This window comes from Vanessa cardui, chromosome 28, assembly GCF_905220365.1.
Source record: "Vanessa cardui chromosome 28, ilVanCard2.1, whole genome shotgun sequence".
Taxonomy (NCBI): Eukaryota; Metazoa; Arthropoda; class Insecta; order Lepidoptera; family Nymphalidae; genus Vanessa; species Vanessa cardui.
Genome location: NC_061150.1, coordinates 5,342,792 through 5,369,972, shown reverse-complemented (window position 1 = coordinate 5,369,972; position 27,181 = coordinate 5,342,792). Strand labels below are relative to the sequence as shown.

Genomic DNA, 27,181 nt, shown 5'->3' with positions numbered 1-27,181 from the left:
ACGACGGCACCACACACACACACAGACCCAAGACAATATAGAAAATTAATGATTTTTCTACATCGACTCGGCCGTAAATCGAACCCCGGACCTCGTAGTGTAGCCATGAAAACCGGTGTACACACTACTCGAACACAGAGGTCGTCAAAGTTTTCCTCAAAGTTTACCTCAATGATAAAACCGTCAAATACTTCTTTATTACTTGTAAATTAGCTAAGTTCAATATACTTCAACATCCTGCTTAAAGTACACATACCTTGTCATAAGTAATAATTATTTATAAAATAATCTATCACTATATTTACTTATTTATTTATCGCATTAGTTCTAAGCAGTCGTGGTTGTTGTTAATTTCTTGTTTAGTTAATATCTCGCATTTTATTATATATATTTTATGTATTTATTGTATGTATTTAGTTTAGTATATATGTATATTTATATTGTATATATTTACTGTTATTTGTGTATTGTGTACTATTATATTATGTATTTATACGAAATATAAGTAAAAAGTTACTGTACCTTACCCATTTATATCAATATTGTGATCCTATACCGAAAGGTTGCCTGGAAGAGATCGCTGCTTAGCGATAAGGCCGCCTGTTGCACCTCATGCAACTTTTGTGTAACAAAAATGTTATTTTTTAGTTTTAAGATTGGGTGCAATAAAGAATAAATAAATAAATAAAAATATATTCATCTATACATACACTAGCGAACAACACTGATGCTAAATAAACTACGAAATTTGTTTATTTACATCACATTCTAAAATTATCAGTGTTTCTTAACTACATTGTCCATGTATTATATACAAAAACCTACCTCATGAATCACACTATCTATTAAAAAAAAAACCCGCATCGACATCCGTTGTGTAATATTAAAGATCTAAGCATACAAAGGGACAGACAGCGGTAAGCGACTTTGTTTTGTACTACGTATAGTACGACACAACTTAGCTGTATCATCGGCATAATTCGTAAAACCGATCACATCCGAATTACATATGCTATCCCAAATCATCAATATTTATTTCTTATGCGAATATGATCTTTACACAAACGTAATAACTTGTAATATATGACTTAAAATATTCGTCGCGTCGGTTTACATGCACTTGCTGTCTCGGGTCGAACTGACGCGAGAATCTATAGCGACGAATAGCGTCGAATGGCGCGATAGGAAGCTGTTGCTATTGGTTGTGTGAATCGGCAGTAATCGGTTTTATTGAATTGACCGATGCTACTAAGTTGTGTCGTACTGTACGTCAGTATAAGATACATCTAAGTTGTGTCGTGTGAGATCGCGTTGACACGCGTTGAACGATACAGGATTATCTGTGATTCGATGTATCTGAGGCATTTGTATTTAATTCAGTTGCAAATAAACACAGAAACGAACGGTCGTGTTGTCGCGTTCACAGATTATTAATTTAAATAAACTTTTTTTTTTAATTTTAGTTCGTGTTGTGTTTGTGGTTGAAAAGTGTTCATCCTAAATATTTTTTTTTTTAATTTTTAAAACGAAGCACAGTGAGGATATCCCAAGGTCAGTGTATAATGACATTTGATATTTAAATAACTCGTTTTTGGTTACGAAGTCTCAGCGGAGGTCAATAATATAATATTTAAGTTAAAAAACTATTTTAGTGTTTGAAATTGTATACTGTAGCATTCGTAAATGTTAAGTTTTACAAACAAAAATCTTCGTTGTGTTTTTTTAATATAGATCCGGATTCCACATTATTGATGTTAATTAAAAAAGTACACAATGAACAAACGTTAAACATCTAAAAATAAACTTCGTTTTTGTTTCATTTAAATGTTATACTATGTATATTATTAAGGCATAACTAAGTAATTCCTTTATTAAAAAAAATATTTAAATCTCAATGTAAATAAAATTTATTTTATCTGTATTTAAAAAAATACATTTTGTGTCAGGGTTAATATTTGTTATATATTTTCGTGGGTATTCAAACCTGACATATGATAAAAATTATTGGTCAAATATTATTATGATATGTTCTATCATAACAGATTATTCTGATCGAATAAACGACGTGATCACAGATGAACTTAGGGTCAAATATCATGTGCTATTAATGAGCATATAATGTTTAAACTACTTAATGATTAAACACATCTAAGTCTCTCTGTTTGAATCCGATAGACTTAAATTCATTTCATACGGCTTACATCAATAATACATAAGGAAATACTAGCTTTATAATTAATTAAGGCTTCGTGAGAATTCTCCGTAATATGACGTTTGTTGAGCCGAGATGGTCCAGTGGTTACAAAGCGTACTTAACCGATGATTACAGGTTCAAACCCAGGAAAGCGCGATTTTCATGTGTTTAATTTCTGTTTATTATTTATCTTCGGTGACGAAAAACATCGTGAGGAAACCTGCATGTGACAGATTTCACCGTAATTATGCCACATTTGTATTCATCGTTGTGGAATATGTTCCAAGTCTTCTCAAAGGGTGAGGAGGCTTTAACCCAGCTGTGGGAAATGTACAGGCTGTTAATGTTGTATGAAGTTTCATGAAATATTTATATCTTATAGTGTGATTAGAGAGGTCGGGGGATTAAACTGCGTTCTGGCATTTCCTTTGTCCACGGGTGCCAGGGCGCTTTATAAACTTATAAGATTGGGTTTGATCATCATGTCTCAAGCCCAGTTTTCTGGTTAAGGAATACTTATAGAGTGCCTTAGTCATTTGTGTGAGTCATAACCAAACTCTTTAAATAAAGAAAAAAAAAAGTTGTATGACGTTTGTTAAATATTATTCCGACGGGGAGTTTTACTGGTGTGTTTTCCGTAAACAAATATATGTTTAAAGTTATATATAGTTAGATAGAAAATCAGTGATAATCATTGTATATGCACAAGAAGTAAGGATAAGCTTATAACGCCAAGTTTCCGACTCCGCAAAGTCAGTAAATCTTTCTTGGGGCAACGTATCCGATTCTATAATAAAATTCCGCAGACATTTTTAAATTTGCCGTCTCGTAAATTCAAATCGTTTATAAAAAATACATTGGTAAAAAATGCGTATTATTCGATACAAGATTTTGTAGATGATAAAAAGGCGTGGAATTAATACCTGTTGACTTCCAGGCAGGATATATTAATTTAAATAATTGTATTAACTAACATGACTGTATTTTTCTAAATGTTGAAAAAGAGTAACTACTGAGTTTCTTGCCGGTTCTTCTCGGTAGAATCTACTTTCCGAACCGGTGGTAGCTTCACTTAATTGTTAAATGACGATTCAAAAGTGCTTGTAAAGCCCACTTAAATAAAAATAATTTGATTTTTGATCTGACGACTTTAATGTATTTAATATATTAATTTAGCACTTATATAAATTTTAAGTACGTCAGAAGGCTATGTATGTATGAGTACTTAGACAGATATCATCACAGTAATTACTGTGTCGTTATCTTGTTTAACTGCTAATTATACTATACACTGACTGTTTAGTTTAAATTAATTTTTAATGTTGTATTATTTTTATTAAAAGTGCAAGAAGGTTTCATTGCACAAATTACTTTTTTTTCAACCAATGTTTCTTCTGAATTTGTTTTTCATTTTATTGAACCTAATTGTATATTTTTTTATTAAATTCTACTTAAATATTTATTACAAAATATTTTATTTAATTAATATATAATATTTTATTTATATAAACGCCATTGTGTTGAAAATCCATAATGAATATCGTAGACAATGAGGTTCTAGTAAACAGGTAAAAAGGTGAAGACTAGAAAACGTCCTAATTGGGACGTTTGCCTTTAGTCGTTTTACGTAGTAATATTATAATACATCATAATTACGTAGTAATACGTTTAGCGTAATTAAAACATCTAGTTATTCCTTTTACTTATTGTTTTTATCAAGTTAATTTTTTTACTTGTAACGAAATATAAAAATAAACTAAAATAAACGGTCCCCGGCGCGGCACACTCTTTTCTGTTGTTTAGTATGGATATAACATATCTGTTTATTAGAATATCATTGATCGTAGATTAGTAATTTTGTAGGAATTTTAAACAGCGACCTTTAGTACAAATTCGTTCATGTTCGAATACGAATTCCCACCAGCGTCCTTTCTGGTCATTTTTTTTTTTTTCGGCTGCTTTGAAATAAATTCCTAGTTTTTTTACATTTTTGGGAAGCTAAGCAAACGGTTATGTTTTGACAATATTCTGCAGAACAAGTTTCATAATTATTTTTTTAGTTTTTAAGGCATTTTTGAGGGGAAGAAATTAAAATAATATCGTTTTCCGACTCCCATTTTTAAATTCGGGCTGATAATATCTGTTTAACTATTCACAAATATCCAGTGTTTATTCGTTTTTGTAAATCAGAAGAAAAAAATAGGTTTTTATTGATATTTTTTTCTAAATAAATTTTTGAAGTTGCATTTTTGACAAATTTTGAAAAGAAGCTACAAAACGTGATAACTCAAAAATGGTTCACCTTTGCACTATGCATATGGAGGTTAAAATTATTGCAAATAGTCACCCCTATCACCTCCTAACGGATATACGTCGAATTACCAATAACCCTCTATATTATAATTATTTCATTTGACGTCAACTATTAAATACGGCGTTTATTAATAAACAATAATGATAATCTTTGATGCAATAAATACGACATCTATGTATAATTATTATGAGTATAATATAATGTATTACGTTACTGTATAAGCTATTGTGGTTTCATATAAATTATCATATAATCTATATGTTATATTATATATTTTATTAATTATTATTAAAGGACTTAATAGCCGAGATGGCCGCGTGGTTAGAACGCGTGAATCTTAACCGATTTTGCGGGTTCAAACCCAGGCAAGCACCACTAAATATTCATGTGTTTAATTTGTGTTTATAGTTCATTTCGTTCTCGGCCGTGAAGGAAAACATCGTGAAGAAACCTGCATGTGTCTAATTTCATAGAAATTCTGCCACATGTGTATTCCACCAACCCGCATTGGAACAGCGTGATGGAATATGTTTCTTACCTTCTCCTCATAGGGAGAGGAGGCCTTATCCCAGCAGTGGGATATTTACTGCCTGTTTTTGTTGTTGTAATGTTAATAAGTCTCATGACAGTAATCTTATTTCATGATTATTCAAATTTGATTATAGTAGCAAATTTGAAATTAAGATAAAATTTTATAATGGTCAGCCTCTGCCTCATCAGTAGGTAAACGCGTGTTTCTGTCAACAAATAATTTTCAGTTACAGCTCGGAAGCTTTCCTATTGCATTTCGTTAATCGGAAAGTACGTAAAGTCCGTACTCGTTCCGTTATCCGATTGGCCATTCAGATACTGAGATACAGTGCAGTCGGTTATTCCCCGAAATCGGTCATCAGAACATCATTCATTCATTCTTTCTTTTCCAACCACAAGAGCACAAAATACAAATCAAAAATTTCACATCGAATCAGTGTTAAATCATTTTCGAAAACTATTTCCCAAACCAAATCTTAAATATATTCCATGTGATTTGATAATATATTTGCTGTATTTTGTGGAGAAACAGTTCTTCCTTTTATCTATCTTTGCTGTATTTTGTTTTAGAAACATTTCTTGATTGTCTTAGAGTTACCCTAGCCTTCAGACCACAGTGCTGTATAGCATGCTTTGAGGAAAACGAAAGAGCAAAGCATTCATTTAATATTTGCAAGACGCTAGTGTTACAAGAGTAACCTTAGCCTTCCATGCGGTGTTATGACATTTAATTCTATATCATAATTTATATCATATTATTATTGCTTATTATGAATATAGCAGGGGCTATTGAATTTACTTTATTATATACTATTGTTTTTGTAATTAATTGATCAATAATTTGTAAAACTGTGATTAATATTATTTTATACGGCATAGCATTTAATACTGCCATGTAACACTATTTCTTATATTAAATATGATTGAGCTGTCATTGGAAAATAATTGGACGATAGCGTGGCATTCTAACAAAATATAGAGAGATTACAACATTATTGTAAAACGATAATATTATTTTGGCCATCCCGAACTACTGAAATTACATTTGATATCTTTATTTGTTATACAAAACTTTAATACCACCAAAGTTGTTATAATAATCAAAATCCAAAACGCAATTATTAAAAAAAAACATGATAAATAAAGTAACAGATGATAACAGTCCCACTTCTGGGCTAAGACTATACATTTGAAACCTTCGTAAATACACAATAAATATTAATTAGTTTTATTTGTTTATAAGTTATGTGTTTATCTGCACGCCTTTGGTGTCAGACCGCAGAATTCCCAGCCATAAACAACAATATTGATATCATCGTAATAACAATTAATAATTTAATTAATTCTATATTTATACTAGCTGTGCCCGAAACCTTGTACGCGTTTGAATTTAACAATAACAAATATTATTGTAGCCTAAGTTACTCCTTATTATATCAATTATCTGCCAGTGGAAGTCCCGTCAAAATTGGTCCAGCATTTCCAGGGATTAGCCGGAACAAACTGACAGATAGACAGACAAAGATTGTAAAAATTGTTATATTGGTATATGTACCGTGTGTACATACATATGCATTGAGTAAAAAGGGGCTACTTTAATATTACAAAAATACACTCCAATTTTATTATGTGTATAGACATCTTTTTCATGTTATTACAATATTTGCTTGAACAGATTTTAATACATTATATATTCCAATGGAAGTAGGAAATAAGATAAAGAAACCTCAGATGTAGGTACATCATTCGCTAATAACTCAGCTGTATCGCGCACTGAGAGCTCATGATTGATATATCTCCATGTATAACACAACACTGTTACACTCAACTACTTACACACGCTGTAATTTCACTTCCAAATACAGTTTCGTCGACGTTCCAAACGTCATAGTGTCGCAAATCCACAGCGAGTGTCAGAGAGCAACCAGCTCTCGGCCGATGGTGTCGCGACAGTAGATTAATCAAGCTCTCAAATCAAAAATATAATATAAAAATATCTCCTGCCCAAGGAGTGCAGGCAGGCTTTTCCGCTACGGTATCTTAATGACATAATAAAAAGGGCCCTTGCCCCTATCGACGTCCCTGCTCTTACTGAGCCTCGTGGAATTACCTAGTCACGACCTGATGGATTAACATTGGTTCCCTGGGAACGAGGTCGGGCCCTTGTGTGGGACGCTACATGTGTTGACACGTTGGCCCCATCTTATATCAAAGAAACAATGTTAAGAGCCGGTGCCGTTGCGGCAAAAGCTGAAGCAAAAAAAGAACTAAATATTCGTGTATTATATGTAATTACTTTTTTTGTCCCATTCGCTGTCGAAACGCTTGGCCCTTGGAGTAGTGGTGCAAAAAGCTTCATCAAAAGTATAACACCTCGCCTCATTGCCTCCACTGGTGACAGGAGAGCTGGTTAGATTGTCCAGAGAATCGGAATTGCGATTCAACGGGGAAACGCTGCTCGCATTCTTGCCACCATTCCACGCGGTCAAGTACAGTAACGAGTTTTAGTTCATATTTGTATATACTTAAGCATTTAATGTTATTAATTCTTATGAATAAAGTATAAAAATATGATATTACATATACTATAATAATAAAAAAGTCAAATGTTGGTTATTTGTCTCTTTTCCTGTTGTGGTTGGAATAGAATATTTGTATTTATATATTCTATTATATATTTGAAGTTAATCCATTATAGGATTTTACTACGGTAACATAATAATTATATTAATGTAATCACATATGTTTCTTAGAATTACTTAACAAACAGCTACAAACACGTTTCTGTTAACGCATAAAATGATGAACATTTTCCAAGAATCAAAATAAGTTATTTTCACACGGATGTACTTGTGAGCAGAGATGGCCCAGTGGTTAGAACGCGTGCATCTTAACCGATGATTGCGGGTTCAAACCCTGCCTGGGTTTGAACCACCACGTTAGCACCGCTGATTCATGTGCTTAATTTGTCTTTATAATTGAAAACATCGTGAGGAAAACTGCATGTGACAAATTTCATAGAAATTCTGCCACATGTGTATTCCACCAACCTGTACACGATCCACGATGTGATCTGAACATAACTGATTCGAATGCATTTTCCAGCATCTGTATCTGTAAGCTTATTTATAGGAATTAAGATTAAATTGTGCTGTGATGGACCAGTGGTTAGAACGCGTGAATCTTAACCGGTGATCGCGGGTTCAGGCAAGCACCACTGAATATTCATTCTTAATTTGTGTTTATAATTAGTTTCTTGTTTGGCGGTAGAGGAAAACATCGTGAAGAAACCTGTATGTATCTAATTTCATGGAAATTTTGCCACATGTGTATTCCACCAACTAGCATTGGAACAGCGTGGTGGAATCTGCTCCAAACCTCCTGTTCTCTTCAAAGGGAGAGAAGGCCTAAGCTCAGCGGTAGGAAATTTACAGGCTATTGTTGTACTTACTCGCAGACACAGTACACACAGACAGACATAAACATAACTGATTCGTGTGCCATGATCAGTATCTGTAATATCTTAAGCTAATGTGTATCTATTTAGATTAAACTAAACAACCCCAGCTTCGCACGGGTGCAACACTGATGCTAAATAAACTACAGAATTTGTTTATTTACATCACATTAGAAATTTCTACAAGTATCAGTGTTTCTTTACTAATTTGTCCTCATAATATATACAAAAACCTACCTCACTAGACAGTGATAGATTATTTAATACATATAATTATGACTTATGACAAGGTATGTGTACTTTAAGCAGGATGTTGAAGCATATTGAACTTAGCTAATTTACAAGTAATTGACGGTTTTATCATTGAGGTAAACTTTGAGGAAAACTTTGACGACCTCTGTTCGAGTAGTGTGTACACCGGTTTTCATGGCTACACCACGAACTTCGTCGTAATCTATAATACCTGGAAATGAAGACGCCAACATCACCATATACAGTAAACGAAAAATCTCCTTGACTTTTTAAGATGAATACGTCATTTAAATTCTTAGTTTAATGGCTTTTAGTTGTGACAGGGCACAGAGTGGGTCAGTGAGTGGTTAAAAATAGTCGTTAGTATTCTAACTAATATGTATTATAACTATATATGTAATAAAATATGAAACCAAATTGGACTATTTACAACTTTTTAATGGTTACTAATTCATTTACATAAGAATTAATAACATTAAATGCTTAAATATATACAAATATGAAATAAAACTAGTTACTATATAAATCTTGACCGCGTGGAATGGTAGCAAGAATGCTAGCAGCATTTCCCCGTTGAATCGCAATTCCGATCCTCTGGGCGAACGAACCAGCCCTCCTGTCACCAGTGGAGGCAATGAGGCGAGGTGTTATACTTTTGATGAAGCTTTTTGCACCACTACTACAAGGGTGATTATTATATTGATAATATACTAGTCACAACTAAATTTTATATATTTACATAAGATTGAACGAAATGGGCTAAACACAAACGTCAACAAACATTCAACATTGATAGGGGGAGGGACTTTAGGAGGGAGGATGTCATAAATGGGACGATGAATACGTCTTAAGTCGAAGTTTATAGTATCGTAATGTCAAATGTCAGTGTGTCATGACCTCGCTGTCACATTACTTATCTCATAGCATTGACAGATTAACTCTTTTTTCGGTTATCGAGAGATATAAATTAAAAAAATATACCCTACCCCAATGATGTTCTAGTAAACAGATATATTATTAACGCGCAAAAAGTGAAGACTAGAAAACGTCCTAATTGGGACGTTTGCCTTAAGTCGTTTTACGTAGTAATACGTTATAATACGTCATAATTACGTAGTAATACGTTTTGCGTAATTAAAACATCTAGTTATCCCTTTTACTTATTGTTTTTATCAAGCTATCCTTTTTACTTGTTACGAAATGTAAAATAAACGGTCCCCGGCGCAGCACACTTTCTTCTGTTGTTTAGTATGGGTATAACATATCTGTTTATTAGAATATCATTGCCCTACCCTATCTAACTGTTCTATCTTCTGCGCTTGAGTTGAAAATCAGATTAATTTAAAGTTAATATAATTTTTTTATATTAAAATATATACCTATGTATATTGTTTGTATTTTTTTCTAACTTACCTAATTTATAATACATAGTTACATATGATAGAATTGAAATGCTTGTTTGTGATGTTAGAATAATCTTTATTTACTGAATGCATATGTATACACGGTAAATATACCAAAATAACATAATGTCTGTCTGTGTTCGTTTGTTCCGGCTTATCTCTTATCGAATTAAATCAAATCAAATCAAATCAAAATACTCTTTATTTTAAACTAGTAAATATATCACATAGACACGGTTAGGAAAGATGCACAAAAGGCGGCCTTATCACTAACACAGCGATCTCTTCCAGGCAACCTTAAGGTAGAAGAAAACAGATATAGAAAGAGTTAGAGGTGTACAAAGCAGATATAAACATAATAAATGAATACATTGTAATGTGCAGTACCTGATATCTAAAATGCATACATATATGTATTTATCTAAATAGATATTTATAATATACAAAAATTAAATTAATGTCTCTGTATAAAAAAATCGCGAATTATGTATAAAATTGCAGTTTAATTTAACCCAAAAGACAAACTCAAATTAATTTGTTCAATATAAAAGTATTACACTTACTTATTGGTAGTCGAATTGAACACTACCACCGGTTCGGAAAAGGAAACGCACAAGAAATCGCTGGCATAAACAGTAATTATAATGTAAAAACATCAAACCACTGAATCAAATTAGCGTCTATACGACAACACAATATTTAACCTAACCAGTGATGTTATTTCTTATGAAATTTACGTATAAAACGCGTTTCGGTATTTCCAAATGATATATATACTGGAGGTAATTAAGAACGCATGATTTACATAATAGGCTATTTGACTGGTTTTTATAATCAATTTTATATTATTTAGTAGAGGTTAAAGAACTCAGTAGATATTTTTTTTTTTTTTTTTTAAATTTCTAGTACACATTTGCCGAAAAATATCATATTAAAAATTCCATATTTAAATAGCTCCTGAAAACAACAACAACAACAACAACGGCCTGTAAATTCCCACTGCTGGGCTAAAGGCCTCCTCTCCCTTAGAGGAGAAGGTTTGGAACATATTCCACCACACTGTTCCAATGCGGCTTGTTGGAATACACATATGGCAGAATTTCTATGAAATTTGTCACATGCAGATTTCCTCACGATGTTTTCCTTCACCGCCGAGTACGACATGAATTATAAAGACAAATTAAGCACATGAGTCAGCGGTGCTTGCCTGGGTTTGAACCCGCAATAATTGGTTAAGATGCACGCGTTCTAATCACTGTGCCATCTCGATTCCTACTTGGACAATATGGCGCTGCAATGGGGTCGGTGACGACTGACGTCACTTGACTGTATTTTATTCTGTGGTACACATAGTAGGCAAGCAAGGTTAACGAGAAAGTGTCATCATCATAAGCCCGGCCAATCAGGGGCGTTTTGTGACAAACGTTTAAAAAATTGCATTTTTGTTTATGGATTTTTGAATAAATTAAGTATTATTTTCAACTTTCTTTAATAAATAACCATTTTTAAACTCAGAATATATACTGAGTTTTTTCAGAATGTTTAGAATTCCCTAACGAATTGCATTAATATCGAAATGTCGAACAGGATTTCTCGCTAAATCAATGTCAAAAATGTCATTGTCATGTCAGGCATAGAGAATGGAGGGAATTACGATTTGACAGAAGAGTCCCTAAATAAAAAAAAGGCATTTGACTTTTTTTATGTTAATTTTTTTTAATGGTCCAAGGACAATAAACTTAAGTCCAAGAGGTTGAATTTGTTCTTTGGCCTTCAAATGATTCCGGTTTTTGCAATGGCCATGTTGAAACTGGACAGTCCAGTCTTGTAATTATATATTCGTCACTGTTATGAGGTTTTTTCCCACAGATTATTAAATAATACATTGTTTACTACCGTTGCTTGATACTGAGTTGATTCTTTTTTTTAAATTATATTTTAAACAATGTGAATCACAAAACACGTGAATCAACTCGAGGTTTTTTGAATTTATAGATGCAGGATGCCTTTTAAAAAGGTGAATTGTGTGTATTTGAGGGCATTAATAAAACTATTAACGCGTTAGAATATTTTTTTTATTTTGTAATACGGGGCGTTTTAAACCTCAAATGAAAAGTACCATAATAATGGGGTATACACCATAGCATTTTGTTTTCAATAGAAATCATTTAAATATATTCACACATTCACATAACTTTTACGTTTTTATTATAATCAAAATTGAGAAACTGGTTAGAAAACCATTTTTATATTTCAGTTAAAACAAACACAAATTCAGTATAATAGTATGATTACTGGTTAATTAAGCTTCAAAATAATTACTTATTTAATTAATTAAATATGCTACTTGCTGTACTTTGCAATTAACAATAGCGTTTATACAGATACAATAGAGACAACGTAACGAAGAGGCTAGTGGTTGGATGTATCAAAGAGTTTGAATTACTTATGTATTTATGATACTATACATTTTATATATTGTAATTTCAGTAGTTCGGGATGGTCAAAATAATATTATCGTTTTACAATGATGCTCCAATTTCTCTATCCTTTGTTACACTCCGAAATCGAAGGGTGTGTACACCGGTTTTCATGGGTACGCCACTCCGAGGTCACGGGTTCGATTCCCGACCGTGTCAATGTACATTATCGTTAGTTTTTTTTTCGAAGGCTTAATTTGTTTTTGTCGGAGTAATCGTGGAGAAAAACAATGAGGATAAATTGAATAAAAATTAGAACAACAATAACCAAAAGCGTAGCGTAAACTTAAAAATTTACAATGTGTACATACGTTACTTTAAAAGTTTAACGAGTAACTGCTTGTGGACAAGCTGTTATATTAAATACAAGATCATTAATATTCCTAGAGAGTGTGCTGTGTGTTAAAACCTTGAAGCAGCATATTATGTCCTAAGTTTGATTTAAATGTGGCAATGATTTATATGTTATATGCGTTCATATAGGGCATAACAAAACAAACAACAGCTTGTAAATTTCCCACAGCTGGGCTAAGATCCTTATCTCTTTGAGGAGAAGGTTTGGAACATGCCACCACACTGTTCCAATACGGGTTGGTGGAATACACATAAGGAAGAATTTCTATGAAATTTGACATACAGATTTCACGAGCACGAGATGAATTGTACACACAAATTAAGCACATGAATATTCAGTGGTGCTTGCCATAACTGATATAATGAGTAATTTAGGCTACTACATACTACTTCATAATATAATATTTTTTTTGTTAAATTTAAATGCGTACGAGGTTGCGGGTACAGCTAGTTCGTCATAAATCTAATAAGTAATTAAACTGTTTACAGATGTGGGTCCCTTTGCTGTCAATCCTCGCGATGACGATGGCGTATCCCCAAACTACGTTGGATCCAGCGCTGCTAAACGATATCTTCGGAACACCACCAACGGCAACTCGACCAACAAACCTACCGCCGAGACTTGAAGATGTAAGACTATAAAATAGTTTTATATTAATTATATTTTTAGCTGAGATGGCCCAGTGGATAGAACGCGTGCATCTTAACCGGTGATTGCGAGTTCAAACCCAGGCAAGCACCACTATATATATGTGCTTAATTTGTGTTTATAATTCATCTCGTGCTCGGCGGTGAAGGAAAACATCGTGAGGAAACCTGCATGTGTCTAATTTCATCGAAATTCTGCCACTTGTGCATTCCACCAACCCGCATTGGAACAGCATGGTGGAATATGTTTCAAAACCTTCTCCTCAAAGGGAAAGGAGGCCTTTAGCCCAGCTGTGGGAATTTACATGCTGTTGTTGTTGTTGTTGTGTATAATAAAGGATATTTTGTTTTTGAATGTTACATACATACAAGTAGTAATGATAACCTTCTTTTTTAAGATGTCGATTTATTTCACCAAATTTTTATTTGCAGATAACAGTTCGCCCCACGCAAAGCGGCGCGGTCTTCACAAACAAAGAGGGAGAGGAATGCCAATGTGTGCCTTATTACCTGTGCGATGGAGACCTTAACGCCGTGCACATCACCAACGCCAGCATTCACGGCTTTGGCGTCTTAGATATTAGGCAAGTTGGTCCATGTTAGAACTGCTGACCATTCCGTACATTACTAATATAGATATAGATGGAGGTAGAAAGCGACCAAAGAAATGATGGATTGATTGTGTGAAAGAAGATATGGCCAGTAAGAATGTTACTTGTTAGATGACGTCTAATAAAGAAGTGTGGAAGGAGACATGTGCTGACCCTAAATAAAATTGGGATAAGGATAGGAAGATAATGATCTTTACATCATATATACACAACCAACCTTGGTAACTAAGATGTGACATGACATGTCCTGTGACACTGGCTGTCTCAGTCACCCTACAAACGGGAATATAACACTACTGAGAGCTGTTTGACGGTAGAATATCTGATGAGTGGGTGGCATCCACCCAGATGGGCTAACACAAAGCCCAATCACTAAGAAATTTTGATAAAACGAAAAACACAATAATGTCTGCGGTTCTAATACGTTTTAAGGCAAATATTTTAATCGTTAATTTTCTGAATGATTTCCGTGGTCGAGTGGTGTGTACACCGATCTTCATGGGTACGCCACTCCGAGGTCCCTGGTTCGATTCCCGGCCGAGTCAATCTAGATTATCATTAGGTTTCCATGTTGTCTTAGGTCTGGGTGTTTGTGGTACCGTCATTACTTCTGATTTTCCATAACACAAGCGCTTTGACTACTTACATTGGGATCAGAGTAATGTATGTGATGTTGTCTAATATTTATTTATTTATTTGTCTTAATCACAGATTTGGAGAGAAGGACGATTGCCAAGAAAGTGTGGAGCGGTGCTGCAAGAATCCGATACCGGAACCCGATCCTGAACCAGTACCTGTCACCCCTGACCCGACCACGCAAAAAGCCTGTGGATATCGTAACCCACAGGGTCTGGACTTCACCCTGACTGGTGGCAGTGTAAGTGGTGTTATTTTGGTCCAAACTTTTGGTTTCTATGGAGTCATTGACATAACAAAATATCAAACTAAATAATGTTCGTTTTAGATTTTAAAAGGTTTGCGTACTTATGAACGCGAGAAGGAAGTTCTTCTTTGGAGTAATTAAAAATACTTTTGAATTCATGGGAATAATTACAAACAAATAATAATTATTATTATTACGATAATTTATATTGTCTGTAATGGCTGGATCGATTTTGACGAGGCTTTTACTGGTACATAGCTAATGTAATAAAGATATATAATAATAATAGTCACGCTGCATTATCCAAACACTGCCCTCGGGCATAACACCTTTTGGTTGCATCCCACTAACGACGTAATCATAATCTTTCTAATACAATAAGTTATAATAATATCTGCGAAATGAACTTAAATACCTTTTTTGTTAATTTGAAACACAGTGGCCACAGTTTTGTATTATAATATGATGCTAACACATAGACTTTATAAGTTAGGAGTTGTCCGTAAACACGCGTTAGGTAGCCATTTACTGAGAAACATAATAAGCCACATTACTTTGTATTATTTAACGCCAGTAACCGCGAGAGTAGAAAGTTATTTGAATATAATTATACTTACAAAGTTTTAAGTAAATAATCTAAAGATTACTCTTTGATCCCACAGGGTAACGAGGCACTTTTCGGCGAGTTCCCATGGGTGGTCGCGCTTTTGGACGCGAGGAACTTGAGTTACGTAGGAGTCGGAGTCCTCATTCACCCGCAGGTCGTGATGACTGGAGCCCATGTTGCTTTTAAGTAAGAATACCTTAATTACTGCACAATCTTAATTGTATTTTTTTTTATTTATTAACACAAGTGTCACCGAAAGAGACACCGATAGCCGAGAAGTTATGTGGAAGGTGGCTATCCTGGTATGGGCATGTTTTGCGGAGGAATGAGGACCATATTGTGAGGAATTGTGAGCATTGACGTGGATGGATTTAGAGGAAAGAAAAATGATTGTGATTATGACTGGAAATAATGTTGCTTGTGTGATGACGTCAGATAGGGAAGTATGGAGGAAGGCATGTTGCGCCGACCCCAAGTAAATTGGGATAAGGGCAGGAGGATGAATTTATTAACATTAAGGTTAAATATAAATTAAAAATATTTACCGTATAAATCTTGACCGCGTGGAATTGTGGCAAGATTGCTAGGAGCATTACCCCGTTTAAATGCAATTCCGATCCTCTGGGTGAAACGAACTGTCACCAGTGGAGGCAATAATTGGTGTTATACTTATAGTGACGCTATTTGAACTTTAAAGCAACATCTTGCATCCGTCCTGTAAAGCATCCTAGCTCCGAAGGTTAGTGGTGCTTAGGAATGTGAGGGATGGTTAATTAACAGCTTTTATGTTAAGAGTTGTATCTCGGACTTTAAGCCATTATATATGGCTTAAAGTCCGAGATAGTATCTGGAAATTTAATTAATAGATAATAAGTCGCTAAGCTAAATACCAAGAATATACCTTTATGTAAGCAAAGAGGCAATTTGTTACAAGTTGTACCAGCTTGAAAGCTGAATGATTCATTGCTTATCAAATCGCTTTTTTCTTGTGCTTTTATTTGTAGATTTACTAGTGTATAATTTGTTTATTTTCAATTTATGTTACCAGGATTTAATCTTTTTTTATAATTGTGTCGTATCCTCAATAAACTCTCATTTCTTTATCTTTTTATCTTTCTGTATAAATGCCTATTTGTTCAGGTTCGCCCCTGGAACGTTGATCGCCCGCGCTGGCGAATGGGACACCCAGACAAATAAGGAGAGGCTCAAGTCACAAGAACGGCTTGCTCAAGACATCGTCATTCACGAAGGTGAGGTCCTTAATGGGTGCTTTAGAATATATGCATTATTTTATGAATTATCTAAGGCTTCGCACGGGTGCTATACTGATACTAAGTACACTACCAATTTGTTTTTTATTTTACGACATCACATTACAAACTATGACATAACTTAGATGTAGCAGACACAACCAATAGAAACAGCTTCCTATCGCGCCACTCGACGCTATTCGTCGCTATAGATTCTCGCGTCAGCTCAACCCGAGAAAGCAAGTGCACGTAAATCGATGTGTCACATTGCCGAATATATTTAGTCAAATGATATTGCAAGTTATTACGTTTGCGTAAAGTTCATATTCACGTAAGAAATAAATATTGATAATTTGGGATAGCGTACTTAATTCGGATGTGATCGGTTTTACGAATTTTGCCGATGATACGTGTGAGTTGTGTCGTACAATACATTAAATAAACTAAAAAACTCAATGTAAAGATGCCAGGGTTGGGTTTTGTCATTTCGGTCCTATCTTATCGAGGATATTCCACAAGGCTAATTCCAAATTTTCAAGATGACATACAAGATACATTTTCATGTAACATGTTCACAATAAAATCTAATCCCACCAGTTCCGTCCAATAGTAGTAATTAACAAAATTATCTTACAGAATTCCACCCCAAGAGCCTTCGGAACGACGTCAGCCTTCTACGCTTGGAACAGCCGTTCGCGCTGACGGACCACATCAACACGCTGTGTCTCCCGGATCCCAATGAAGACTTCGACAGCTACAAACGTTGTGTCGCGAATGGATGGGGAAGAGATTCATTCGGTAATTCTTCTAATATTGGTATTCTGTCTGTGTTTTATAGGAGACGAGGTCTAATGGCCAGAACGATTGCATGTTAACCGATGATTGCGGATTCAAACCCAGGCAAGCACCGCTGAATGTTCATGTGCATAATTTGTGTTAAAAGAACCGTGTTCATTGCCCGACAAAAGAGGTACTGACTCTATAAAAGTTCAGGCATGAACTCATCTCCAACATCCAAACTCACAGTTATGTGATATCGTGAATATTTTCCTACAGGAAAAACTCAATAACTATTATGGCCCTTTGCCTTAAATTGTGATCAACAGCCTTATTGATCAATAGCCTTATTTGACGACCTCCCTGGTCGAGTGGTGTGTACACCGGTTTTCATAGGTACGCCACTCCGAGGTCCCGGGTTCGATTCCCGGCCGAGTCAATGTAGATTACCATAAGTTTTCTATGTTGTCTTGGGTCTGGGTGTTTGTGGTACCGTCGTTACTTCTGATCTTCCATAACACAAGTGCTTTAGCTACTTACATTGGGATCAGAGTAATGTATGTGATGTTGTCTCAACATATTATTAATTACCCGGATGAACAAGGCATTTATTTTAGGTAAGAAGGGTCGTTACGCCGTCATCCTCAAGAAGGTGGAAGTTGACATGGTTCCGTTCCAGCGCTGCGGCGCTCTCCTGAAGCAGACGCGTTTAGGACCAAGATTTAAGTTACATGAAAGCTTTGTGTGCGCTGGAGGGGAGGAGGGAAAGGACACCTGTCAAGTACGTATATAAGCAATATTATTTTATTATGTGATATGTGGCATCTGCGCCTGATGGAATGTGCTTATCACCGCCCATGGATGTCTGCAACACTGGAAGGCTTGCAAATGCGTTGCCGGCCTTTAAGGAGGAGTACGCTCTTTTCTTGAAGGTATGCCGTATATGCACATAGGTATTAAAGTAAACAGTCAGTAAAGTTACATATTCTATGACTAAAATATTTCACATCTGCGTATCTCATATTCTTTGGCATATATCATGTATAAAAGTCGAAGCATTGCATATGTAAAACGGAGTGTCTATCAAGTGCGTCATAGTCCGTATAATTGTACCGTCTCGTTGATAAATCGTGAACCAGTTAGTGACTTTCATTATCCTCTACATAAACCCAGCAATAAAGGTTTCCGAGTCGTCGTTCGGAAAAAGCGTCGGCGAAATCACGGCTGATTCCACACTAGTGCGTTGTTGTCTTAACGCACTTTTGTAGATTTTTAAAATAAAATATACATATATTATTTTAATATATTCCAGCATGATACTTTGTAGTAGGGCTTTGTAACTTACACTCATCACATATTCTATGATCATACAGCAATACTTAGAATTGTTGCGTTCCGGTTTGAAGGCTGAGTGAGCCAGTGTAATAAAAGGCACCATACCTTCTTGATTCCCAAAATTAGTTGTGTTTTGATGATCCTAACTTATAACATGACTCATATGAAGGCATGCGATTTTAAACTTTAAAAAATGTAAACATTCATGGTAGAAAATTCAAATTTTCGGGCATTTATTTGTAGTATCTATACTTATATTATAAATGTGAAAGTAACTCGCGTCAGTCTGTCTATCTGTCGCTCTTGCACGACCAAACCGCTGAACCGAATTTGATGAGATTTGTTATGAAGCAAATTTGAACTCCAAGGCAGAACATAGGCTACATTTTCGTGTAACACTACACTACAATTGCTATATATATAATAGTTGACAATTGGATGGGTCTCTGGTACTGACAGAAGTGTCGTATTTCTCCAGGGTGATGGCGGCGCGCCCCTCGCTTGCCCCATCGGCAACAACCGGTATAAGCTGACCGGGCTGGTGGCGTGGGGCATCGGCTGCGGGGAGCGCGACGTGCCCGCAGTGTACGCTCGCGTCTCCATGTTCCGGAAGTGGGTCGATGACGTCATGGGAGTCTGGGGCTATCCCACGGAAGGATATAGTATTTGAACGAATTATTAAGAAATAAAATCACATATGGTTATTTCCTCTTTTATTTCAAGTATATTTCCGATATTTTCGGCACGCTATTGTAATTTCAGTAGTCCGGGATGGCCAAAATAATATTATCGTTTTACAATGATGCTCCAATCTCTCTATCTTTTGTTACAAATTGTTTTATGTCAGCTCAATCATATTTAAAATAAGAAATAATGTTACATGCCAGTATGAAATGCTATGCCATATAAAATAATATTATTTACAGTTTTACAAATTGTTGATTAAAAATAATCAACAATTTGTAAAACTGTAATTAATTAATTTTAATTTCAATTAATTACAATAATAATTGTATATAATAAAGTAAATTCGATAGCCCCTGCTATACTCATAATATGCAATAGTGATATAAATTATGATATAGAATCAAATGTCATAACACCATATTGAAGGCTAAGGTTACTCTCGTAATACTATATTGTATATTGATATATAGATAGATATATGTTCTTACGTATGTAATTGGCGTTAAATATACTTAACTACTGCCCCGCCCCTATATAAATAAAATACCGTTGTCTATCTCTATGTATGCTTAGATCTTTATGATTACACAACGGATTGTGATGCGGTTTTTTTTTAATAGATCGAGATATTTAAGAGGAAGGTTTGTGTATATAACACATGTACAATATAGAAAAAAAAACACTGATTTAATTTTAGAAGTTTTTAATTTGTTATCGCAAATAAACAAATTCTGTAGTATATTTACTATCAGAATTACACCAATGAGAGGCCGGGGTGTTATACTTAAAAATAAAACACAAAATTCGTAACGATAATTTATTAAATATTATTTAAATCTTAAAAAAAAACAACTGTCAATCTGACAGTTATTTGATCTTGACAGTCGGCAAGGCTGTTGAACAGTTTGCCTTCTCCAATTCAGTGTGAAGTTGCTTCAAACGCGCTCTCGCCAGAGTTAAGTTAGCGTTGGTTGCTCGCATACATTCCTGTATAACACATATGTTATTTTTAAATAGTTTATAGTCTGGAATAGCACATTAGTGTTGCATATCGTTAGTCTACTATCGATAGTTTATCGATAGTATTGCATAACTATAACTTTTAACCTAAACTATCCATAAAGTTATACTATCAAATCAAAAACTTTATTCAAGTAGGCTTTTACAAGCACTTTTGAATCGTCATTTTACAATTAAGTGAAGCTACCACCGGTTCGGAAAGTAGATTCAACCGAGAAGAACCGGCAGGACTCAGTAGTTAACAACATTTAAAAAATACAAAGTCCAGTTAGTTAAATACAATTATTTAAATTAATATATCCTGCTTAGAAGTCAACAGGTATTAACTCCACGCTTTTTTATCATCTAAAAAAATAGCATAATAATATTGAATAATATTGCTCACGGGCAGCTATTAGTAGTATAGATAGTATTACAAAAACTATTAGGTTGGGGAAAAAGTCTTTTCGCATATAGTATGTATGAACTTGTAATAAAATCTCTTTGGCTATACCATTTGTATCTGGCTGGTTTTGGTATCATTAAAAAGTTTTAATTTTAAAGAAGGCACTTCCAAATTCAAATTAGGAATTTGTTTAATTTTCATTTGTTTTTGTTGTTGTTAAAATGAGTGAATCTAAAGAAGAAATTCGATACATTTTTAAATTTTACTATAAAAAAGGTAAAAATGCAACTCAAGTCGCGAAAAAAAATTGTGATGTTTATGGACCTAATGCAGTATCTGTGAGAGTAGCGCAAGTTTGGTTTAAGCGTTTTCAAGCCGGAAATTTTGATATCAAAGATGCATCTCGCTCTGGTCGCCCTGTTACGGACAAAATTGATGCCATTTTTGAAAAAGTGGAGCAAGATCGGCATATTAGTAGTTACGAAGTAGCTGAAGAACTGGCAATTGACCACAAAACGGTTTTGACTCATTTGAATAAAGCTGGGTACACAAAAAAGCTCGATATATGGGTGCCTCATGAACTCACTGAAAGAAACCTAATGAACCGTGTACTCATTTGTGATTCTTTATTACGACGTAATGAAATCGAACCATTTTTGAAGAAGCTGATAACTGGTGATGAAAAGTGGATCACATATGACAAGAACGTGCGAAAAAGATCGTGGTCAAAGGCCGGTCAAGCTTCACAGACTGTGGCAAAACCCGGATTAACTCGCAACAAGGTAATGCTGTGTGTATGGTGGGATTGGAAGGGCATCATTCATTATGAGCTGTTACCGTCCGGCAGGACCATCGATTCAGAACTGTATTGCGAACAATTGATGAGATTGAAACAAGAAATTGAGAGAAAGCGGCCAGAATTGATCAACAGAAGGGGTGTGGATTTTCACCATGACAACGCTAGACCTCACACATCTTTAGCCACTCAACAAAAATTACGAGAGTTTGGCTGGGAGGTATTAATGCATCCGCCGTATAGTCCTGACCTTGCATCTTCAGATTTTCATCTGTTTCGGTCTCTGCAGAATTCCTTAGGCAGTGTCAGGTTAACATCACGAGAGGACTGCCAAAACCACTTGTCGCAGTTTTTCGATCAGAAGCCCCAAAATTTTTACATCAATGGGATCATGTCACTACCAACAAGATGGCAAAAAGTTATGGAACAAAATGGCACCTACATACTTTAGTCAAATGTAAATAAACTATAAAAAAAACTTTTTGAATTTTCATATAAAATACGAAGAAACTTTTTCCCCAACCTATTATTACTTTTAACCTAATATATCGATAAAGTTATACCATCGAAAAATAACTGGTTATCTATATTCTAAACTTATCAATGCCAATAGGATTGCTTAAAGATACTATCGATATGTGGAATAGTCTTCGAGGCCAAATATCGATAATCTAAATATCGATAATTCTGCAACGCAGGAGCACATAAGTTACTTCTTGGGTCATTTAACCTAAAACATTGAACCCCTTTGAAATGGAACCTTGCCAAAATACATAGGCGGAAATTAATACTACATATATTCACCAGGACCAAGCAGGTTGCATGTTCCTAGTTTGTTATGGAATTGTAAAGTACATTACCTGTACATTCAGCAGAGTTTTATCAGAACTGGTCAGCTTTTCAACGCAGATGTCTGTGGTATGTTTTGCGAGGCCTTCGATGGTCGCACGGAGTGATACATTGCATTCCCCTGGTTAAAACACTTAAGATATATACATATATGTAACATAAGAATATACATATTATATTTGGTTATCCAATAATACATACAAAGTACAGAACCAGCACCATATTTAAGATACTTTGGCAAACTTAAAACTGGCTTACTTTATTCATCGCCAATTATTTTTTGTACTTTTTCTACACAATTTCTTACTACACATAAATATGAGACAACATCACACGCACTACTCTGATCCCAATGTAAGTAGCTAAAGCACTTGTGTTATGGAAATCAGAAGTAACGACGGTACCACAAACACCCAGACCCAAGACAACGTAGAAAACTAATGGTAATCTACATCGACTCGGCCGGGAATCGAACCCGGAACCTCAGAGTGGCGTACCCATGAAAACCGGTGTACACACCACTCGACCACGGAGGTCGTCATACTTTTGTGTGTGTACCTTTTTGACTTACCTTTTTTTATTAATTTAATTTTTGATTTTTTATACATTACATAATTTTTCTGAGTCAATTTAAACAAGACTATTTGAGTAAATACTTTAAGCAGTTATTCTATCAACGAATAGCTAATTTTGCAAAGCTGTTCAGTTTGGAGAGTAACCCAGTGTAACTACAGGTACGAGGGACGTAACATCTTAGTTCCCAAGGTTGGTAGCACATTGACGATGTAAGGAATAGTTAACATTTCTTACAGCGTCATTGTCTATTGGTGATGGTGACCACTTACCATCAGGTGGCCTATATGCTCGTCCGCCAACCCATAAAAAAAGTAGTGTGTAAACCGGTTTTCATGGGTACGCCACTCCGAGTTGGTGTAGAAAAAGTTCATTAGTTTTCTATGTTGCCTTGGGTCTGGGTGTTTGTGGTACCGTCGTTACTTCTGATTTTCCATAATACTAGTACTTTAGCTACTTACTTTGGGATCAGAGTAATGTATCTGATGTTAAAAGTAAATTTCCCACTGCTGGGATAAGGCCTCCTCTTCCATTCATTTTTTTTTTGTTGGTTTGGAATTTCGATGAAATTAGACATATGCAGGTTTTCTCACGATGTTTTCCTTCACCGCCGAGCACGAGATGAATTATAAGACAAATTAAGCACATATACATAGCGGTGCTGGCCTGGGTTGAACTCGCAATCATCATCGGCCATCTCAGCTTTCATCTGATGTTATCCAATATTTCTTTATTTATATGTTATATTAAATAGACTAGATATAACTCATATACTTAGATGCTTGACCGTTATATACTCACATAACTTTTGATGCAACAAGGAATTGTATATCAACTTGCTGGGTGAGGACTGAAAGATAGATGTGTTGAGTGGAGCGTCGATTTCATTGAGAGTCGGAGATTGTACTTTCGTTTCTAGAAATACAAAGAAAACTTTATATTATTGTTGGAATTAAATTATATTTCCCGTGGAAAATCCATTTGTAATTTTCTGTATCATAATGTGAAATGAAAATGAATGAAAAATGAATGAAAATTTGTTATATTTACTTGGTGGTAGGGCTTTTTACTAGTCCGTCTGGGTAGGTACCACCCACTCATCAGATATTCTACCGCCAAATAACAGTACTCAGTATTGTTGTGATCCGGTTTGAAGGGTGAGTGAGCCAGAGTAACTACAGGCACAAGGGACATAACATCTTAATTCCCAAGGTTGGTGGCACATTGACGATGTAAGGAATAGTTAAAATTTCTTACAGCTTCATTGTCTATGGGTGATGGTGACCACTTACCATCAGGTCCATATGCTCGCCCGCCAACCTACACAATAAAAAAAAAGAAAAGAAAAAAAAAATATATTTGCAAGCAAGTTAATAATGGTAATATGTATATGTATCAATGTAAAATTACTAACTTATTTTGTTATTAACTTTGCCGTTACATAAATTCAAGTCATTTGTAAAACATTGGTAGAGAAGGCATATCATTCAAAACAAGATTATACAGACAATAAAAAAGCATGGCTTTAATACTTGTTGACTTAAAATAAAACTTGGTGAAAAATTTTCATTTTTATTCCACTTACTATCTGGTATTAATAAATTAGCAAAGCAATTAAATAGCAATTAAATAAATTAGTAACTTCATATAAAAAAACTATAGCAAAATTCATTATAATGTTGTTAACTTTTTTTTTTAAAGCATTGAATAAATTTATAATTACCATCATCGGACTCAGGTGCTTCTCCCGTTATGACACAGGCTTGGGATGGCGGAGTTATGTCCTGAAAAACAATGGCTAATGAATGTTGAATGTCAGTGATTACTGCAAATCAAATCAAATTAATTTTATTCAAGTAAACTTCACAATGCATTTTTGAATCATCATTAATTAAACACTACCACCATTTCGTAAATCAGCTTCTAGCGAGCAGAAACGGCAAGAAACTTGCATAGTTGCTCTTTTCAAGTAAACAGATTTACAATGCTGTTATTTACAGTTATTAGTGTCCTATGATGGAACCCAAGCCTAACTCCAGGCATTTCTTTCTAAAAACTACACTTTTAATGAATAATATGATTTATTTATTAATTTAGTGTTAATAATCTTTTTAAATTTTGAAAATGGTAAATTGATTATATTTCCCAGTATCTTATTATATATGTGTATACTGCTGTAAAATACTAACATAGGTCATTTGATTTTGATGGAGTTTTATTTATGTGATATGGTATTTACACTAACTGTTTATAACTTAACATACATACATGCAAATATACACACTATGTAAATTAAGTATGAAATTTTGTGTTCAAATGAATTTGCATTACATTTTTTTATTTTCTATTATTATTTTGCATAAACCTGAGTTGATGCAAAGTTAACATTGTATGAATAATTTACTGGTTACTTAAGTTGGGTACTTAAATTTGTATGTACATTCTTATTAGTTAAAAGTGCGAGATCAACTTTGAAAGTAAATAAAACTCAATTTCAATAAATATGTATCAGTATCAGTGATACATTTATTTCTTTTAAAAAAATAAGTTATTTTGAAGTTTGATTTACGAAATCAATGTCATTAGGCTGTTATCAAAATTTACGAGCAAGAATTCGTAATATTTTCATACTTACAGGTGATTTACCAATTTCGATTTCGGAATCGGATTCCGAAGCTTCGCCATCCACTACATGTGGTGTCTTGGACATTATTTAACAAGATGAAGCTTGTATATTAAAAATTAAACAAGTAAAAAAAATCAACAAATAATATTTTAGACGTCTTCCTCAAGTATTTGACTGTTTGTTATGACTTATGACGTTTTGTGGCATAATTTTGTGTTTACATACAAAGGCAAAAGTATACAACATACAGCTTAACTTCAACCTTTTTTTAACGTCGCTTATAATTTATTTTGTGGGATAGATTATGGACCAAATATTTAAAAAGGAATGTATTTTTGTTTAAAGAAAGGTACTTATGCCACTTTTTTTTATCAATATAGATTTCTTTTTTACTAATATGCTTGAGTCGATTTTTTTATTTTATATGTATTTATTATTAGTCGCGGAACGTGGCTTTGGATGGTCAAATCTATTATATTATAATATTCTACATTTTTAATCTGAAATCATGAACATTGCGATACCAATATTATAAAATATTTATTATAAAAAATTTATATGAGAAAGCCTGCGAAATATCGTTCTATAAATATTAAATAAAACATTTCGATAATTAGTAGCCTCTATGCTACTGTTCACAATTAGTGCTCAATCAATACCGTGATTGTATAATACATAATAAAGTACCGTGATGTGAGTATACTATTGTCAAAAAAAAAAATCTGTATCTTTGGAGCCGGTGTCAGCCACGCATCTCACCAATCAAGAGAAAGAAACGATACGAGTCCCTTGATTGACACTGTATATTGTCAGTTTTCTTGGCTAACACCGTCTTAGGCGATGAAATGATTTACAACATATCACTGTCAGTGATATGTTGTTCACAGAACACAAAATTTGTGTTCTGTGAACTGTCAGTGTGTTGAACACAAATATCAACTCCAAGTATTCCAATACTGCGGTGGCTATCGAAATATTCGTGGAGATACGATAAATTGTGAATTAAGCGGCTATCGCGCAAACATGCAGTTTTTTGGGGTTGAAATGGGATAGGTTTAGTCGACCCTAGTCTGAGACTTTGTTTAATGAAGACTCGATTTCGGACACAAGTTTGTTCCTGTTTTTTTTCGACGTTATCCTGAGAAATAT

General features: G+C 34.3%; 2 protein-coding genes across 2 annotated transcripts; one reads left to right on the top strand and one right to left on the bottom strand.

Moving 5' to 3' along the window:
• The first annotated feature begins 1,289 nt into the window (after positions 1 to 1,289).
• Positions 1,290 to 19,800, top strand: LOC124541708 (phenoloxidase-activating factor 2-like). The gene is made up of 9 exons (XM_047119643.1): positions 1,290 to 1,551; positions 13,475 to 13,615; positions 14,066 to 14,217; positions 14,956 to 15,121; positions 15,790 to 15,920; positions 16,875 to 16,984; positions 17,621 to 17,782; positions 18,379 to 18,542; positions 19,575 to 19,800. Exons 2-9 carry the CDS (start codon positions 13,475 to 13,477, stop codon positions 19,764 to 19,766), a joined length of 1,218 nt encoding a protein of 405 aa, XP_046975599.1. The 5' UTR covers positions 1,290 to 1,551; the 3' UTR covers positions 19,767 to 19,800.
• An 810-nt stretch (positions 19,801 to 20,610) lies between these two features.
• Positions 20,611 to 26,218, bottom strand: LOC124541578. Its single transcript, XM_047119494.1, has 5 exons — positions 26,042 to 26,218; positions 25,130 to 25,190; positions 24,208 to 24,321; positions 22,845 to 22,954; positions 20,611 to 20,770 (listed from the first exon to the last, which is right to left on the bottom strand). Exons 1-5 carry the CDS (start codon positions 26,114 to 26,116, stop codon positions 20,651 to 20,653), a joined length of 480 nt encoding a protein of 159 aa, XP_046975450.1. The 5' UTR covers positions 26,117 to 26,218; the 3' UTR covers positions 20,611 to 20,650.
• Positions 26,219 to 27,181: the final 963 nt, after the last annotated feature.